The 18,546-nt window shown below is 46.8% G+C and overlaps 1 protein-coding gene across 4 annotated transcripts in view; it reads right to left on the bottom strand.

Annotated features, from left to right (window-relative positions):
* TTC28 (tetratricopeptide repeat domain 28) overlaps positions 1–18,546 on the bottom strand; it is a 196,283-nt gene that overhangs the window by 28,080 nt on the left and 149,657 nt on the right. For all 4 annotated transcript variants that reach the window (XM_064466755.1, XM_064466756.1, XM_064466757.1 and 1 more), the window contains 7 exons: positions 13,940–15,281; positions 13,040–13,563; positions 11,319–11,428; positions 10,876–11,005; positions 10,262–10,480; positions 8,083–8,248; positions 400–540 (listed from right to left, as the gene is read on the bottom strand). In XM_064466755.1, coding sequence (XP_064322825.1) covers positions 400–540; positions 8,083–8,248; positions 10,262–10,480; positions 10,876–11,005; positions 11,319–11,428; positions 13,040–13,563; positions 13,940–15,281 — 2,632 coding nt within the window. The remainder of the gene's footprint in view (positions 1–399; positions 541–8,082; positions 8,249–10,261; positions 10,481–10,875; positions 11,006–11,318; positions 11,429–13,039; positions 13,564–13,939; positions 15,282–18,546) is intronic.

The following is an 18,546-nucleotide window of genomic DNA, read 5'->3' as shown; positions in this document are numbered from 1 at the left end:
ACACGCAACACTAGGTGGTAATGGATTCTCAATCGCATCAGAAGCAAGATGCAGAGCTCACCTGAGGGAGGGAGAAATTCTCACTGCACCACATGAACACAGAAGAAAAGGACAGAAGGGAAATGCCTATGGGCCCCTCTGCTCAGACGGAGAGAGTGCCTTATTCCTAAGAGAGATGATTAATGTTCCCTGTACATCCATGCTGTGAAGAATGGATGGTTACTGCAACCACAAAGGACAGCATCAGTTTGCTGCTCTGTGCCCCCACAACTCAGGGCAATAGGGAGACCATGAGCAATGGCACTGGTTGCACCCTAAACTTGCAATTTAGAGAAAAGCCTGTCACCCAGACGTCTTATTCTGCTTGCTGATCCCCACAGTGCAGTGCTGTATTCTCACCTGTTCAAGAGGTTGTTCCTGCTGACCATCCTCAGGAAGCCGGTTGGATCAGTCATTGAGTTCAGCTTGTTATTCATCTCCTCAAACTGTTGGTCCATGATATCCCCAGCTTCACTCTCAGTCTCGCTACTGGCACAGGCTCTGCAGGGGGAACAGCAGGGCGAAGGAGTCATTGATGAAAGACAGAGCAACAGCTTCGTGACAAATGCCCAGCCAGTTTTACAGAAAATGTTTTTCAGATACCACCTCAACCAAATGCTAAAGCCAAATTTTCCCTGGATTGCATCACCTCCTCCTGTTAGGCATACAAGAAAGGAACAACCCCACCCCCTCTTCTTCTCCTAGGCATTCTTCAAGGTTTAAAGTGTGTCACACACTGATGGAAATACAGGACCCAAATACCCATGCGCTGCAGGTATGGGCTTTTGAAGCTGTAGCACAACACAGAAAAGCTGAGATCTGCAGGAAACACCAACTCAGCCCTTGATTTGCCTAAGAACATGTGTTAGTGCATCCTTTTCAGATTTTCACAACAATAACTCCAAGCTTCGTAAGCTTCTTTCACTGGCAAAGTGCAACATAAGAAAGGGCGCTGTGTTGCTGCTCCTGTTATACAAACAGGGAAAGCACGGAGAAGAAAGATTTACTCTATCAATGCCGCTAGGACACCAGCAATACAGAGAGAAATAGAACCCCAAACTTATAAATTTTCCATCTCCTGACATTAATATCTAAGTTATCATCTCAGTGTAGATTTCTGTCAAATTGCTGCTGGCATTTTCTTTTGGCAAACACAACTATTGTATGTGGATTTTTAACAACCTCCCCCTTTAATCTAAAAAATAATTTGCATACTATATGGCACATCACAATCCTTGGCATTTGTAGACTTAAGCTAAACCTACTATGCTACTTGCTGAAGCCGCCTTGTATCTCATTTCTGTTTCCTTTTGGGTTCCCGACAATTTTGAGCCTTTCCTCAAGGGCACATTTTCCAATAAAGAGCACATGAATTAAATTAATTTGCTGTACAGACCATAGGATATCTCGTAAGCATACTTCCAGGTCAATATAATTTAATAACCTGAAAGAATCAGTCTTGACAAAAGCCATTCACTGCACGAACACTGAAATGGGGCTGGCTGAGCAGCAGCTGGGGCAGGGGGAGCAAAGAAAAAGGGGAAAAGAAAAGGTTGTCAACAGTGGTCTCCTGCATGTTTTTCCTCCAGCTGCAGGCATGCTCAGTTTTGAGTCCTGGCACAATTTTGACTAACATGATTAGTATTTGGAGCAACTGAGACACGCAAAAATCTTGAGTTCATGAACCCAAGACAGCAGGCCATGTGTTCTCCCTAAAGAGAAAGGAGTCTGTCCCAACACAAGGTCAAGCAGACTTTAAAGCCTCTCACACTTTATATTTTTGCAAGCATGCATTGTCAGCTTAATTAGACCAGCTGAAAGGAACTATTTCTAGCAGAAAGTGAAGGCTGCGGTGTGGAACTGAATACTGCCACAGCAAAATCCTCATGACACATTCCATGACAGCATTCCTTCCTCTTCAGGAGCAGAAAATGGAAAGACGTGCCACTCTGGAGACGTAAAAGTACCTATAAACATGATTACAGCATTATGGAAGGTAATGGCACTTAAATTTGGACACAAAAGCACACAACGACAGTGCACTTCCGCAAGCTATGAACTGAGAAGTCAGAGTCAAACAAAAGTTTTCACATGTGTGCTGTACATATTTAAATCCCTCTGTTCTTTGCTGGTAGGCAGAGAACAGGTTCCAGGGACTGCAGATGACAGCTTCTCCTCCGGGTCTGGTGTGCTGGAGCATGGTGGCAGTCAGCAATGCTGTAAGGAAGCTCTTCATCCATGTGGGGAAAGAGTTTCAAAGCAGAACATGACGTTTACCCACATGGAACAGACAGGATTTGTTTAATTCCCTGCATATAATTTTGAAGTGGGGAAAGAGCTTCTGCCTGTGATCATACCACACCAGCCCAATGATCTCAGAGACAAGCATTAAACCCAGAATCCTTAACCAAAAACATACCACTATCATCACCACGAAGAGATGAGGAAGCTGACATCACAGCAGATTGAAAACTCATCCCAGAACCCAAAGACTGAAGGACTCCCTTTGCCAGGGAGAGAATCTGTGGTGACAAATGGTTAATGGAACTGAAAACAATACCTGCAGAGCTGTTACACGAGGTGTAACTGCAGATTTTGGTTGTGTATATGCATATCTAGAGGGTAAGATTCAACCATCAACATGTGAAGGTAGATGTAACCTTCTGAATGACACAGTCCTGATGCTTTAAGAGAAGGGTAGGTGGAGCCACTTCAGTCTGGGTTTTTTCCCCCCTCTTGTCCTTCCTGTCAGTATTCACACCTTAGAGGGAGCGACTCTATTCTCCCACAAAGAACAGAGCGCCACATGCACATATAAGACAGAACTGCATGAAGCATCAACATCCAGAACACAGCTGCAAAACCTAGGAAACACGAAGGCTGGAGGGAGTCAACTTTTGACATTTGTCACTTTTGACATTTCCTTTAATGGGAACCATGCAACTCATTTTCAAACAAGACTTGAAACACGTAACTCGGAAGGTGTGACTGATGCTGACAAAAGCAGAAGTTTCAGAACAGATTTTATGTAAGGACCCAAAACCACTAGCCAACACCACCAGCAAAGATAGGCCATTTCTTAAATGTACCGTTTGTATGTTAGCAATAATCTCAGGACTATGATCACTTGGATAGCAGTGCCTATGTACTTGTAGCTTCTCAGGGCTTTAATATGAAGGAAGATACTCCCCTGTTTACATGTGTTCCCTTATGTTTCAAGTACTCAGCTGGCTGAAAGACCCTTTGCTCTTTCTCAGAGTATTTAATAAAAACCCTAGACTAACAAGCAGTTTGTTCTGCTCACAAGGAAATTAATAATCCAGTCAGCTGTAAAAAATATTTCTTCCCCTTCAGAAAGCCACCTTTACAATTATAAAAAGTTGTGCACCTTTTCAGAAAGCACAAACCCAAAATGCATCCAAATGGGACACAACTGTAAACCAAACAGACACTGATGTGGGGATCATTGGAGATGAGTCAGCTGTCACTACTACTTCTGCTTTCCAACTGTCTCAATATTATGAGTTAAACACATACCAATCTCAGCAGCACATGTTGTTTACAGCACTCCACGGACACAATCCTGCCAGTGCCCTTTTGAGACCGCCGGGTAATTTCACCAAACGGTAAGCTCAGATCAAGTTCAGGATGAAGAGTGAGTCCTAATGTAAGTCCAACCTGACTGCCGACTGTAGGCTTGCTGTGCCAGATCCACCATTTTGGCTACCAGTAGCAGCAACTCACCTTCATGCTCACAATCTGTTACAGATACTGCCAGTATTTCAGTAACACTTACAAGGTCTGCATTAGCCAGACTGCATCCCCAAATCCCTTGTCTCACTGGATGACTCAAGCTCATCTTTCCCCAATGGCAACGCCCCTTCGGAGCTCAGTGACGCTCCAAAGGAACTTCCAGACTCTGATGTTGTGCTCAGATAAACAGGATCAAACACCACATTCCCCAGAAGTTTTTGGAAGAGTAGTATACATTTTTTCAAATTGTTTTGTATCTTGTATCATCACTTATGGATAATTGGTGGTGTGGTTACAAAAATATTTATGGATAGCAGCAAAACAACCAGAAAGGAAAAGAAAATCATTGTGCAGCTACCCCAAGGGAATAAAAACCCTCAGGAGATAAATTAAACCTCAGACCCCATGCCTTTATCTACCTCCTAGCTGCAAAACCACATGGATCACTCTGACATTGCTTCCCTCCTTGGAGACTAGGGCAGTGAAACAGAGAAATTATCTTCCAGGTGCATGTCCATCTCGAGTCATGACATGTCTTTCTCCTCTTTCTTATTAACTTTCTTCTCTTGTGTAGGAGATCAATGCACGGCTCATTTTATTTTTTTCTGGTTTGGCGAGAAGTTTACTTTCCTCCTTCTTTGCAACCTGGCCAGTTCAAATATGGCCATGAATCTGCCTTTATTTTGCTGTCTGCACCTTTTTAGAAAATGCCATGGGTTATGGACTGCGAGGTTTTTGTGTGCTGAAGCAGTGTCTCAAAGATTTAGATCTGTCTCCAGTTTGCCACTGCATGAAGACTCTGGGACTGTACAACTTGTTTAGCTCTTACAAGATTAAGTTAATGTTAATGTAAACAATCTCCAGGGACTGTAGAAACGCACAACTAATTTATGTAGCAGGTGACTGGCAGTTTTGGAGGCAGATTTCCACTAAAAGGTGGGAAAAAAGCATCTTGTGTTCTTTAGGAGACTGACACAACAGCCATCCTGTTAAAACAAAGAACAAAGAATCCAACTGCCCCAATACACAGCAAAAATCCTGAGACCTCCTCTCTAGCTGCCAGTGTTCTGGGCAAGCTCTTTTCTGGTAGTACAGGTGACAAACTTCTCCATCTAGGTTGGATACAATGCCAGTAATAGCACTTAGGCCTGAAGCCATTATGCAAATATAGACAATTATTGGGAAATGAATTCCACTCATAAGTTGCATGTTTAGCCAGCTGCCAAGAATCTTCCAAGCAGCACACCGATATACAGATCCTTGATTTTTTTTGGTCCTTTTTTTTATTATTTTAATAAGCTTTCTTGGCTAATGACTCTGAGCTGAAATCATGCTAGGCCCAGCCGGTATCATTCTGCATATTTTTTCTTGACATTTTTAAAACTGTCACAGTTCTTTTATCTCAGATGTTCCTGGACAAGCAGGAACAATGACTGCTTTTCAGGATTTTGTACGCTTGAATGGGAACACATTATTTCTGTTCAAACTTTCTGCTATTTAAGCCCTTGCACAGCCCAGCCCAGAAATGCCAGCCGTGTTCCCCAAGTGCAGCCCGCAGATACCCAGTGCTGCCCTTACAACACAGCTCAGACTCATCCATGAGGAACCACAGAAAGTCTGTTTACACAAACACAGCCGTTCGCTGCTCCGTGCTGCGGCTGCACCAGCCCTATCTCTGTACCCAAAGCAGAGAAGCCCCAAAGCCTGCAAGGTCCTGCCAGAGAAGCGGGTTATCGCAGAAGGGAAACGCTTCCCTTCTCCCAAGAGCAGCGTGGGCAGCCCCACGCCAGGGGGCTGAAGCAGTCCTCTTGACAGAGTGTAAGCCAGAGAGGCAACACCATCTCATTGCTGTGATTGTCCCAGCTCACGTCTCTCACAGTGACCGAAGGCGGGAGAGCTGCTGTCTCTCTTGGAGGAGCTGGATGACAGCAGCAAGCCTTGGCCAGGCCTCAGAGGTCGCACATGAAATGCACAGCACTGACTCCTGACTCATAACCCAGTGCTCGTACTAAGCAGCTTGGCAGTGGCTCTTCAAAACAATTCTTCAAGCTGGCCCGAGCCCAGAATCAGGCTCCAGGAGCAGGAGGCCGGGCTGGGGAGCCCGGCGCATGCATGCCCTGGACTAGCAATGCCAGAGCACCAAGAAGCAACGATAAGCCTGGCACTGTGCACTACTGATTTATTAGGAGACACCTTTTCCCAAATGTTCACAAACCAGTTTTTTTCTGGTACGCGGTGAGGGAGCAGGGGGAACCTTAGGCAGAGCTTTCTCTTTAGTTCCCTAAAGAAAGGTAAAACTGGGAGAACATGTTACTACAACCCGAGCCCATCCTGCCTTGCAAACCTTTCAGGACACATTCAGCACCCCAGCACAGACACGTATTCTCTAATTTACTTTTAAATCAGTGAACATAACAGAAGCAAGCTACCAGGCCTGAGTCCAGAACCTCTGATGGCTTCCAGCTCCCTTCCAGCATCCAATGCTCCCGTGAAGGAAAAAGCACAGAGGGACTCACCATCTGTGCTGAGCACACGTGTCCGCAGCCCTCTCAGAGCTTCAAACCCAGCAAGCTGACTGCAACCAATTTTGTTACTGGTACTGGCGACATAACACAACCAAGTGTCATGTTCTCCCTATCCCAAGGGGAGAATTAATTTGCCTGTGAGAGACTGGTGCAAGCCCTGGGGAAAGCAACTAGGAAATCTGGTACCATTCTGCATAGTTGAAACACCTAACGGGAAACTTCAGGCTTGGGGTTACGTTATTGCAGTCTGATGGAAAATTCCCATCTTGTCAGATTAAGGTGTGAGCATCAAGGGCAGAAAGCTGAGGACACTGCTGGGGAGTGGGCTACAAAGCACAGCTTGGTTTTACTGCTGCCTTCTGCACAGCAATGCTCTAACTCACGCCAGTGCAGCGTCAGCTATGCAGCTGTATTTGCTGCCTACGGTAGCTATTACAAAAGATGAACAAGGATTAATTAGGAGAGCTGAACAGCTTCCCAGTTGCCCACAGAACCCTGAGCACAAATCAATTCAAGGATCAATGCCATCATTTCCTCTTTCTTGGCCAACATCATTACCAGGAACACCAGGTTCGGGTGTGCACTGCCCCTGCAGACTGTGGGTCGTGCACAGAGTGGGATCTGCAGGGTGGTAGCCTCTAACACAGGCTGCTAACAGCTCCTGAGGGCTGGGCCAGCACCGTTAGTGCTTTCACCATTGAAGCTGGGCAAGGAAGAGGACATTTGTCGACGGCCTTGGGGACTCAAGAGTGTTTGACTTTCAATTTTCAGTGCTGCAATAAAAAGCAAAACGGTTTAAAAAAAAGACTAAAACATGGTATCACCTAAAAGAGCCAGTGGCTCCACTCACACCAGTTTTGGAGGCTGGTTAACAAATCAGCCTACACCTAACATTTAGGTCTCCTTTGCACTAGTAGTAAACTAGACCTGCAAACTGCTGGGGTGTTACTAAACCACCCAAAGTAGAACAATATATGACTAAATAGCAAGCTGCACTTCTAACAAGCTATACTGTCACCACATCCTTTACCCTGTATGCTTTGTTCACAAATAACATACAAGGATGGGGACAGCCCCAGCTCTGCTTTTCAGACAGACGCATTCAGAGAAAAACTTGTAAATATCACCACAGAAACTATAGTTGCACTCATCCAATCAATAAATCAAACTAAATACCATGAGAGATCACGAGACTGAGTATAAATAAGCAAAACAGACTGACTTGTGATAAATCCATAGGATGAAAAAAATGAGGAAAATTAGTTGGGGGCCCTATCTGAGTAATGGATTGGAGTAAGGTTCTTCCCTCTTTGCTGAAATTCATCAGATTAATTCACTGTAAATTAGTTACTCAGTTATAGCCCCAAGGGAACATATTTGGAGGGGGGTGGAATTCCTATGGTATTTGCAGTTTTTCGTAAGTAAAACTTTGAAAGGGAATTAATTACACTGGAAACTGTAAGGAGGATGAAATCTGCCCATATACAGTCAGACAAGGCATCTGCCTCCTCATCCAATCTATAGATTCATTACACAGCCTATGGGTTCAAACCTTATTTGCATGTGCATATAGAATTACTTGGGAGAAAAATAGCCATGGATACAAAAATAAAGCAATTTTATTGTTGCTGCAGTGAAAATTTGCCCCTACTCTGACTCTCATTTCTCAGACTTCTCAGACAACTAGCTCATCCCAGACTGTTATAAATTGCTTTCAGGTGGGAGAGCGGGAACCAGGATGTTACAACCCCTCCGCCCAACTTACCGGGTATAGTAGGAATCAACACCCAGAGCCTCCCGCACACTTGAGATGTACTGTTCCAGTGCGGAGTTTGTTATTGTTTGCAGGGTCACGCTGTTGGCTTCGTGGAATTCCCCAGCATTTTCTGTCAGGCTGTCACCCAGGTAATACTCATGAAATTTCAAAATTCCTGCAAGGCACAGGATCACGAGGTTATTTTTGCAGGGTAGGAAGAGTGCTGCCAGCAACTGTCTAGGAAGGTAGCACAGCCCCTAGCATTTGGCATTTCCAGTACAACTAGGGCAAAGCATTCCGTACCACGACTCCACAGGGCTTTTCCAGCATTCTGTATGACAGCCTTGCTTTAAAAATCTGTTTTTGTACTTTGCAGATGATGGCTCAGAGGTACAAAGGCAAAGCAGTGCTTTTATGAGATGCTCAGAATGTATTTGCTATTGCAGCCATCTCATATAAATTATAAAATAGATCTTTCATACAAGCACCTACCAGAGTAATTCGCATTTCAATAGATGCACATGAAAAATACCTGTTAATAGCCTCTGATCACATAAATTGAACACACAAGGTTCAAATGCCGAAGAGTGTTATTACTACAACAGAACCTCCTCACATCACACAAAGATTTTTCATTTCACTCATATGCATGAAAACACGTTCTATACAAAGAAAGGAAAGGATGGATTAATGCATAGTAAAATATTAAAGACAGCATTTCGCAGTGGGTGAACCAGATAAAGGACACTCTCTGTTTTGTTAAGAATTCAAGTATTACTGCAGATAAAACCTTCCTCCATTCAGGCTGACATATCCTTCCCGATATAATTAATTCTGCAGCCTGTGATCAACAGTAAAAGGCTGCTCTGGATGCTCTGTTTGCCCTAATAGCATAAATTATTAAACCAGTTAAGAAGAGTGGAGGAATAAAGAATAAAGCAACTCCTTCTGCAGCAACAGCAGCAAATACAGAAACAGCAAAGAGGCTCTAAGGGTACCATCTCAGTGGGATAACGAGGATCCTGGGCTGCCACTGTAGCTACTCTCTCGGTCAGCACTAATGAAAAGGTCACCGTGGCTGGGCTGGAGTCACAACTGAAGAGCTCCCCAGCAAAGCTGCTCGAGTGGAAGCACCACAGTCCCTCTCCTTCCCAACACCTGACAGTGCCTTCAAGTACAAACCCATGTACTTGAAGAGTGCAACTGCTTTTCTACTAGAGCCAGTTTGGGCAAGGAGGAAACTGGTCATGAAGGCTAGTGGCAAGCCCTATGCTTCTGATGCAAATAATTTTAGTAAGCCCAGCTTGATATCAATACTGTAGAATTACCGGCATTTTACTGAGCAAACTACAGGTCTGAGGAGCAAATTAGTGACTGGATGCATAGCAGGACAACACCATCTTACACACGCAACATTGCAAAACGCTCCCAAAAAGCATATCTTCCAATCACTGTCATCCCATCTGAAGTCAGGCATGTGTGAATGTCTGCCTCCCTTCCTGAAGCATTTTTGCTGCATTCTGAATAGTGCTTTTTATCTCTTTAGCTTTGTCATGATGAAGGGCTGCAATTATTAAATTATATCCAGAAAGAACTCATGAAAATTTACAGTCATCGCTTTATTAGATAATGAACAACAGCTGTCTGCAAAAAGCAATCCTCTTCAAATTAATCCTCCTTGCTCCTCTGTGATAAGTGTTTCCACATTCATATGAGGAGAATTCAGAGGATCAGGCAGTTCAATGGCGTATCAGGAAGTGGGGACGCCCTTCTGTTTTCTGCAATCCACTTCACTGAATAAATGTCAAAAGCTTTTGGAAGGATAAAGCACAGAAATATAATTAAAGTAGGGATTCTTATGCATAGAAGAATCTCATAGAGCCAACATACTTGAAATCTCATTACTGCTCTGCCCTGTGGGAAATAGATACTGATTGGAGGCTGAAAAATGGATACATTAAACACGTGAAACATTTCCATCTCCAGGTGAACATCAAAGCCCTGAATAAGCACTTCTATGTCACTATTGCTGTGGCTATGCTACAGTTTTCAGTCTATTCAGCTCTAAGAAAGGATTCCCTCATACATTCACTCTGGTCCCACATTCATTCCTAGCTACAAATGGTACAACGCAATCCTCCCTTTGTAAGGCTTGTTCACAGGCTCTCATCTCCAAAAAGAACCTCACCTGCCCCAGGAGCCAGCAGCCAGCTGTACAGATAGCCTGCAGCCAGCGAGTAGTAGAGAACAAGTCCCCTCTGGCCATTCACTGTCTCCAGGACCTGGTCAATGGTCACTGGAGAATAGGGATCAGAGTCCTGCTGCCCAGTCTGGCGTTCCACAAGCAGGTCAGCAAATGCCCTTGTTCGTCCTCTCTCTGCTACTGCCAAAGCTTCATCATGGTGACCTGAAAAGAAAAAGCCATCTCTCAGACCTGACACCAATGTGGTCTCCGTGCAACATGCAGGAACAGCTGCTATCCCAACCCAAACTAAAACCAGGGAAAGAGTAGTCTCTACACTGGAATACAGTCCCACAGATCCTCTTGGCTGCAGGCAATAACATGATGTATGAGAAAATGGGCCACAGAAAGGCAAATGAATGGAGGGAGGAAGAAAGAAGATCCAAAGGTGCCTGAAACCAAAAGCAGGAGACCCTTATTTCTGTCGTGGCAAATAAACACTGTACTGCCTTGGACGCATGAGGAGAGAAGGATATATCATGAACTGCCTCCCTGCAGCTTCAGCTGAACTCTTGGCATGAGCCTGGAGTTCAGACTCGGCACACGATGGCATCTCTTACCGAGACTGACAAGTACTCGCTGCAGGGCCTGATAGGAGGATGTCTGCAGGTCGAAGAGTGACAGCTTGTAATCTGTGCTCAGCTGCACTTCATGTCGGATGGTTTCAAACAGTGCCGAGGCCCGGTACAGCTGGGAGGGAAAACAGCCACAGTGACTTCCTTACAGACGCAGCACAAAGCACTGGCTGGGAGAGCAGGAGGTTCCAGGGCTAACATACCCTCAGGCAGGGGAGCTCTGCCTCAGACAGCCCCTCAGGATGGCGGCATCCCTGCCAGAGGGGAGGTGACTTTGGATGGAGCAGGAAGGCACATGGGCCCGAGTAAGCTCAGTTCATTGCGCACCCTCCCCAGGATGCACCAGACATTTCCTCCCCTCAGGACAGGAATGACCCAAAGGGCTCAGAGGACACAAGCCCACCAGCACAGGGCAGACCACGGTATACCTGGTGCTGAGACTCTTCCAGGTTTCCACTTGCCCAAAGGGAGAGGCCGAGGCCATGGCGGATTTTGGCTTCATCTTCTCTGCGTCCCAGCTGCTCTGCCAGCCTCAGTCCTGAAAAGGAGTCAGAGTGAGAGAGGGCTAAAGGGGAGAAGGGGCTTCAGCAGCTGAGTGGAGCACTTCTTCTGCCTCGGCTGCCTGTCGGGCTGTCAGATTAGGGGGACCCCGGGCCTCCAGGGCTCCTATGGCAGGCAGAGACAGCCACGGAGCTGCCGAGTGGTGGAACGCCAAGCAGGCAGTGCTGGGCAGCTGCTGCTGATACTTGAATCGGCACCAGCAAGAGAGTTGCCTCAGCAAGACAGACGTTTCCATGGACCAAGACCTCCCTAAGTGAGATTAAGGTACAGCCCCCATGAGACGCTCAATAAGCCCCTATCAGGAAATTTGATGTTTAAACCTTAAAAGTCACACAAACGAAATCACACTGAGCTGCCAAACGCTGCCAGAAAGACACCTCTTGCCACATTACTGGCTCATTTCCCACCAGCTATCCCCAGCCTTCTGGCAGGCTCCGCATGGTTTATGTACTGAGGCAGAGCAGAGGGCAGGGTCTGGCATGAACGACCTGGAGCTTGTTTTACTTCCAGCAGCACCATCTGTGTCATCCCCCCTTCCACCATGCTCCAAACCTCTCACCCCGCGTGCCCTGCTGACAACAGGGATGCCTCCTCTTAGACACCTCAGGTTTCCCACAGACTGGGGAGCTGGGGCCCTGGCCACAACCATGCAGCTCAGCAGCAGCTAGCATTTGCAGGCTTTTCAGGAATTCTGTCACACCAGGAGAAGGAGCTGTATTTAATTTCTCCCCCTCAAACTTAATTGAATTCCCTCAGCACACTGGAATCCTGCCAAGGTCATCTTCAGGAAAACTAGACGAACTGGTGTAATTAATTCTTCAGCTTCCAGCTTCATACACTCCAGCTACGGTGCTCATCTCCATCAGAGAGATACCACCTTGAACAGATGCTGCTTGCATGCTGGAATCCCTTGCAGCAGCACAACTCACAAGCCACCACTGGCCCCAGCGCTCAGCAGCAGTGGATGGCTTCTGGACACTGAGGGCTGAACCTGTTTCACCTCCCTATCAAACACAACTTGATTTTACTCACAGCTTAGAGGACACTCACCACCTGGACTCAATCCCCCTTGAACACAGAGGAAAAGCCAGGTGGCTATCACCAAGGCAGACACCTGTTTGCGACCTGCTCTCAGGATCACAGAGATCCATCAAGACCTGATGTGGTTTTCTCAGAGCCAATTCCTGGTTTGCAATACTATTTATAGAAAAGGTTTACACCTTCTAAGCTCAGGCACAAACAAGCTTTACAGACTCTGACAGGAGCAGCCTGGAGTCAAGCTCAGAGCTAGCTGAGATTCCTCCAAGAAGGCACAGACTGTGCTTTGCAATGCTTTGTCTGCAGGACACCAGGAAGGCACTGACTGACATGGTGTGCTGTCCATAACAGCCCACTTGGACAGCTCCTCTCATGGATGCTCAACAGTAGCTATGGATGTCTGCAAGAGCTCTTGCATCAAAGGCCACTGTCAAACACATCCTCCCAGTGCCACGCTCACAGCACCTCACTTCTGTCCACGTCTTCAGGCCTCCCTCCTATGCCCCCACACCTACCATTACATGTTGTGTTGCATAATTCAGCCTCTTACCTTCCTGCAAGTACATCACAGCCTGAGAGTAGTTCTGCAAGGCGTGGTGAGTCCTTCCCAGGCTGCTGTAAGACAGAGTTTTGGCTACAAGGTCATTCATTTGTGCTGCAATGCTGAGGTGCTGCTCCTGATAAACTACCGCCCTCTCGTAGGTACCCAAAGACTCGTAGGTCAGGCCCAGGTTCCCATAGGCCCGGCCTTGGCAAGTGGGGTTGTTGGTCTCCTCCGCAATCTGCAGGTCTAGCTGGTGATACTGCAGGGCTGTGTCATACTCTCCCATCTGCTGGTAGACCCCACCAAGGCCGCAGGCAGCATCACTCTCCAGAGCTCGGTCCTTCATCTCTCGAGCAATGTTCAGCTGGCGCTCCAGGCAAGAAATGGCTTGTTCGTAGTTCCCCAGCTGGCTGTGCAGGCTCCCCAGCTCCCCGTAGGCCTGGGCTTTGTTAAATGCCTCCCCCAGCTCATGTGCCACCACAAGCCTCTTCTCGAAGCACACCAGAGCCTGCTGCAAACTTCCCATAGCCCTGCAAGGGAAGAAAACAATAGCATTTATTTTGCCAGTATTTTCCTGAAAGAAGATGTTTTGTCATTTCCTCTAGATGCCAGCTCAAACTTCTCAGGCAGAGACAAACGCTCCCCCCAGTAAAAATATATTACACCTTTGTATCATCCTCCTTCTTCTGCCACTCTATAAACTTTTCCTCTCAGGTCAGAGCAACATCAGCTTCATTATTTAGCTGGTAGCACAGTCCCCAGCACCCAGAGGACTCGGTTACTTGCTCCTGTGCCACATCCCCGTGCATGTGTACAACGGCCACACAAACACACCCCATCAGTATCACAATGCACCCATTTGTACTTTACTGTCTGTCATTAGAATACATGTGCAGCGCTCCTTACCTGTGCCCATTGCCCAAGCCCCTGTAGGCCTTTGCCTGATCTTGCATACGGTTCAAGCTCTGAGCCACAGACAGGTACTGTTCATAATACTTTATAGCTTCCTCAAAATCTCCCAGAGCCTCGTAACAGTCTCCCAGGTTTCCATATGCTCGCCCCCGATCTAACACAGATTCATTTCCGCTGAGCTGCTGCAGCATGGCCAGCTGCTGTTCAAAGTAGCCAATAGCTTCCTCCATGACATTCATGTTCATCTTGGTAATGCCCATGTTACCATAGACTTGGGCTTCTATGCTGGGGTCCTTCAACTTCTGCCCAAGCTCCAGCTGCTCTTCATAACACTTGAAGGCCATGGTGTACTTCCCAAGTGACATATACACTGCAGCAAGGTGACCATGTGCTCTGCATTCACCCGGCATATCTCCCAGCTCCTGGTACACCTCCAGCTCCTGCGTGTGGTAACCTAAAGCCTTGTCACACTTCTGTATCATTCTGTAGGCAGAGCCCAAGGCTGCATAGGCACTGGCTTCCAGTCTCCTGTCTTTAACATGATGGGCTAAGCTCAGTTGCTGCTCATAAAATTTTATTGCACCATTTACGTCTTTTTTACAGACAAAAATATCCCCTAAGTTCCCCAGAGCTCGAAATTTAGCCTGGGAATTGTTCAGAGACTGGGCCAGGGACAACAAGTACTTTTGACACTCCTCTGCTTTGCTGAAGTCCATCAAGGCTTTGAAGGCCAGGCCCAGGTTGCAATAGGCTTTGGCTTGGCTCAGCTTGTCATGAAGATCCTTTGCTAAGGCAAGATCCTGCTCGTAGTACTTAACAGCTTCCTCGTAGTTCCCAAGGCAGTAATGGGCATAGCCAAGGTTATGGCAAACTTTCCCCTCCCCTTCCATGTCCTGCAGCTCTGGGGACAAGCGCAGGTACTGCTCATAGTAAGGGGCTGCCTGCACGTATTCTCCTCGTGAGCAGTGGAAGTTGCCCAAATTGCTGAGGGCCCGTGCTTCACTCTGGATGTCTCGCAGCTCCCTGGCAATGTTGAGATGATTTTGGTAGTGCTGCAGGGCACGGTCATGGGCACCCAGTGCCTGATAGGCAACTGCTAAGTTCCCGTGTGTAGAAGCCTGAGAGGCACGGTCATTTACTTCCATAGAAATCTGCAGCTCCTGCCGATGGTACTTGACAGCCTGGTCATACATGCCAAGAGCGTTATAAGCATTGCCCATGTTGCCATAGGCCCGGCCCTGGGCCGCATAATCGCTTAGCTCCTGAGCTATGGACAGATGTGTCTTATGCAGCCGCAGCGCAGTGTCGTAGTCACCTTTCATCTGGTGAATAATTCCTGAAAAATAACAGAAACGGGCTCAAGAAAAACATTCCTCTATACTAATCCTTCTGTCACACCTTGCCATGCCAGGTCTTTCCTGCAGCCCGGCCCTCAGCAGCTCATGGCCTGGCCCCTTCCCCAGGGTCTCTACACCAGGCAACCCCATCCCTTCCCCACAGCACCCTGATGCATCCCTGGCACAGCTGACGTAGCACAGACCTTCTCAAGTGGACTGCTTCCTCACTCCTAGCAGGCAAAACATGGAGAAAGTTTTATACTACACATGAAGCACACATTCACTGCAACAACTGGGCAGTCTTGCCTTATAAAAAGCACATTTTCTTTTTTAGGTATGCTACTTTGTTTTTTCAGCAGTGATACCTGGTGACTCCAGAGCTCATACGCAACACACTGAGCAAGAAAGCATTTGTACTTGTTATGAAACATGGGAACAGGAGCTCTGAATCTGCTAATGTTACAACTGTGCTTCATTTAAACTCCATGGCTCCTTTGCAAACACTCGTGAACAGGCCTGGAGATCCAGAAGGCACTGAAGGAGGCCCTCCAAACACAGTTACCTGATCCTGCAGATTCGTCACAGTTACTTGATTAAGTGAAGACGACTTCAGGTATTTCCCTGCCCCTAAAAGAAAACAGCTTCCAACTTCCATCTCCGTATCACAACCAATGTGTTGAGGGAAAAGAGATGTTGAGCGTCAGGAGGCAGCTGCCTTCCCCAGTCACCAGCAAGTGCAGCACGCTGTGATCAGACCCTGTGCATCACCCTCATCTTGGTTTGCACTTTGAAAGAGAAATCTGAAGACACAGGCTTTCCAAGAGAACTTGGAACACGAGGGCTGAAATTTGCTTTCCTGAGGGAATTTGGACCTCGCAGATTCATTTTTTAACTCATGTGGGATTGAAAACCCACGTTCTATTATGTCAGCACAAAGCATTCTGGCCGGAACTACCTGTATTTCTAGCAAAGCAAGTAATTAAAAAATTCCGCTCACCTTCCTACTGACATGAGGCTTCAGGAGAAGGCAATTTAGGAAACATGGTCAGAGCAAAACAGGATCAAAGCAGCAAACGCTTGGCTGCTGCTGACAGTTCATTTCTCTCCCCCCCCACTGCAATCGTGATCAAAGCTAGAGCTCATGCCAGGGGGGACTGGCTCCCTGGCATCTTAGTCCAGCTCCTGGCCAAATCCTTCCTCAGCTCCAAGAGGCTGTGGCTCTAATTGATCAGCGTTAGCTATTTTATATCTGGTGATGCATTCCCTCCAGTGAGATGAGGGAAGGTGGTGGCAGGAAGGATGAGGTGAACTAAGCTAAGTGACCCCACGTGAGTATTTGGCCCTCCTATCTGGAGACACGGCCAGTGCTGGGGCTCGGTGGAGAGCCGCGCTGCCACACACAGCAGAGCGCTCACAGGAAAGACCACCGATTTCTGCAGAAAAACCACAAAGTAATTACAAGGGGTGGAACTGGGTTGGATACAAAGCTAAATAACCTAGAAACTGCAAAAAACAGTCATTGTGAAAGCATCCCATTGCTTCAGAACTTAAAATGATGGGATTACTTAAATGTCTCCCCTGGAAACGGCAAGAGATGTCCGAGCTGGAAGCAGGCAGAATCAGCACTGCCCCAAGGAGCCCACGCTCCCAGCCCTGTCTGCCAAACACTGTCCCCCTCCCAGCCAGCCCCTCAGGGTGCCTCAGCTCCAGCACCGGGGCCCTGCCAGGCTCTGCCCAGTGAGACGTAACACAGTGGGTCCCACCTGTGAGAAAGCTAAATACACCTCTCTCTGAAAACCACTTCTGAAAACCCAGAGTTCCCAGAATAAACGGACAAGCAAGCTTTTCCTAATCTCTTACTGCTAAATGGACAGACTCCTCAAGGAGACAGGACATGCCATTGCTCTCCACCAGCACCACCCTCCACCTCCTCCAAGCAATCAGATGTGGGAAAGCACTCAGCTTGAAGTGACCGTAAAAGGGAAAGAGAGGACAGAAAACACATTAAAAGCAAGTTTGAGTTCAGCTGACTGCCTCGATAACTTGTCCTTTAATCAGAATCCTCTTGATTAAGAGTCAGAAAGTAGAAAAGAAGACAAATATTAAAGATTTTTAGTGGTGACTTTGGCACAAAGGAAGCAAGTACTACTTGAGATGTACCGATGAAGCCCAGTTAAGAAGCACTGCTGACACAGAGGAGGATGGGATTATTATGGAGGAAGGATTGGACAACCTTGTGTACCAGAACAAGAATGGGGTGATGAAAATCAGCAATAAACTACGCAAAGATGTGCACTTGAAGACTACAAGGGCAGGGAGTCATCAACTGGAAATGAGAAGAGAAGGAGCTACCCAGTGAAATGATGTATTTCCAGTACAGAATGACAAATGCAATTCCTATTGGATGCAGAAGAGTTAATCACTTTTCAGACCAATGCTGGTGTAGCCACAGAAGGGCACCAACCTTAGAAATTATTTTCACCACCTGAGTGCCAAGGGTCCATTAACAGCCCTAGAGTAGGAGAGTGAAGCAAACAAAACATTACTGTTAAAATGGCATGTGGTTAGTTTATGAATAATGGTATTACCATTACATGGCATGTGCAGTAACATGAGACTGGATTCAATGCCTCAGAAGGCATCTTCCACTTCTTTTAATTTGATCATAGATTCCCCTGGTAACTCTGAGCTTCTACAGCTTTTCTGGGAGAGCATCTGAGGCCAGCAGCAACCACTCATGGGCCAAGGAATTACACTGGGAGCATGGACATCCTGTATTGTTGGAGCACACACCACCTCAAAAACACATTGCCTCCATGAGTTGCAGCTTGCATGCCATGGTGCTGCACAGCACACAGAACATTTGCTCTTAGGCCACCCCCCAAAAACCCTTACACCACCAAGTCATTACATCACCAATAATATCCTAGGCAGAAGTGGCTGCTGCAGGACGTGAATGAAGCAAGTCATCAGCAAGACTCTCTATAAAAGCACATTCACAGATCATTTCCGTATGCTTCATTAATCCCAAGTGTGTCATGCTGAGAAATAAAAACATAGCCTTACTTCTCAAGGAACAGAGTAGGAAAAATGTCACCAGGAAACTGGTAGGAGCTACCAGCCACAACTTGCTGAGATTTGCAGATACCAACAGGCTGAAATACAGAGTAAGAGAACAGGCAGAAGGAGGACTGGCTGGAAGGTCAGACACCTGGAAGAACTCAGAATAGCATGCAGATCTTTCCTACCGCAAGGCTGGACACA

This window comes from Phalacrocorax carbo, chromosome 15 (genome assembly GCF_963921805.1).
Source record: "Phalacrocorax carbo chromosome 15, bPhaCar2.1, whole genome shotgun sequence".
In the NCBI taxonomy this organism is placed as follows: domain Eukaryota; kingdom Metazoa; phylum Chordata; class Aves; order Suliformes; family Phalacrocoracidae; genus Phalacrocorax; species Phalacrocorax carbo.
The sequence above is the reverse complement of the archived record's forward strand: the minus strand, read 5'-3'. Positions and strand labels throughout refer to the sequence as shown.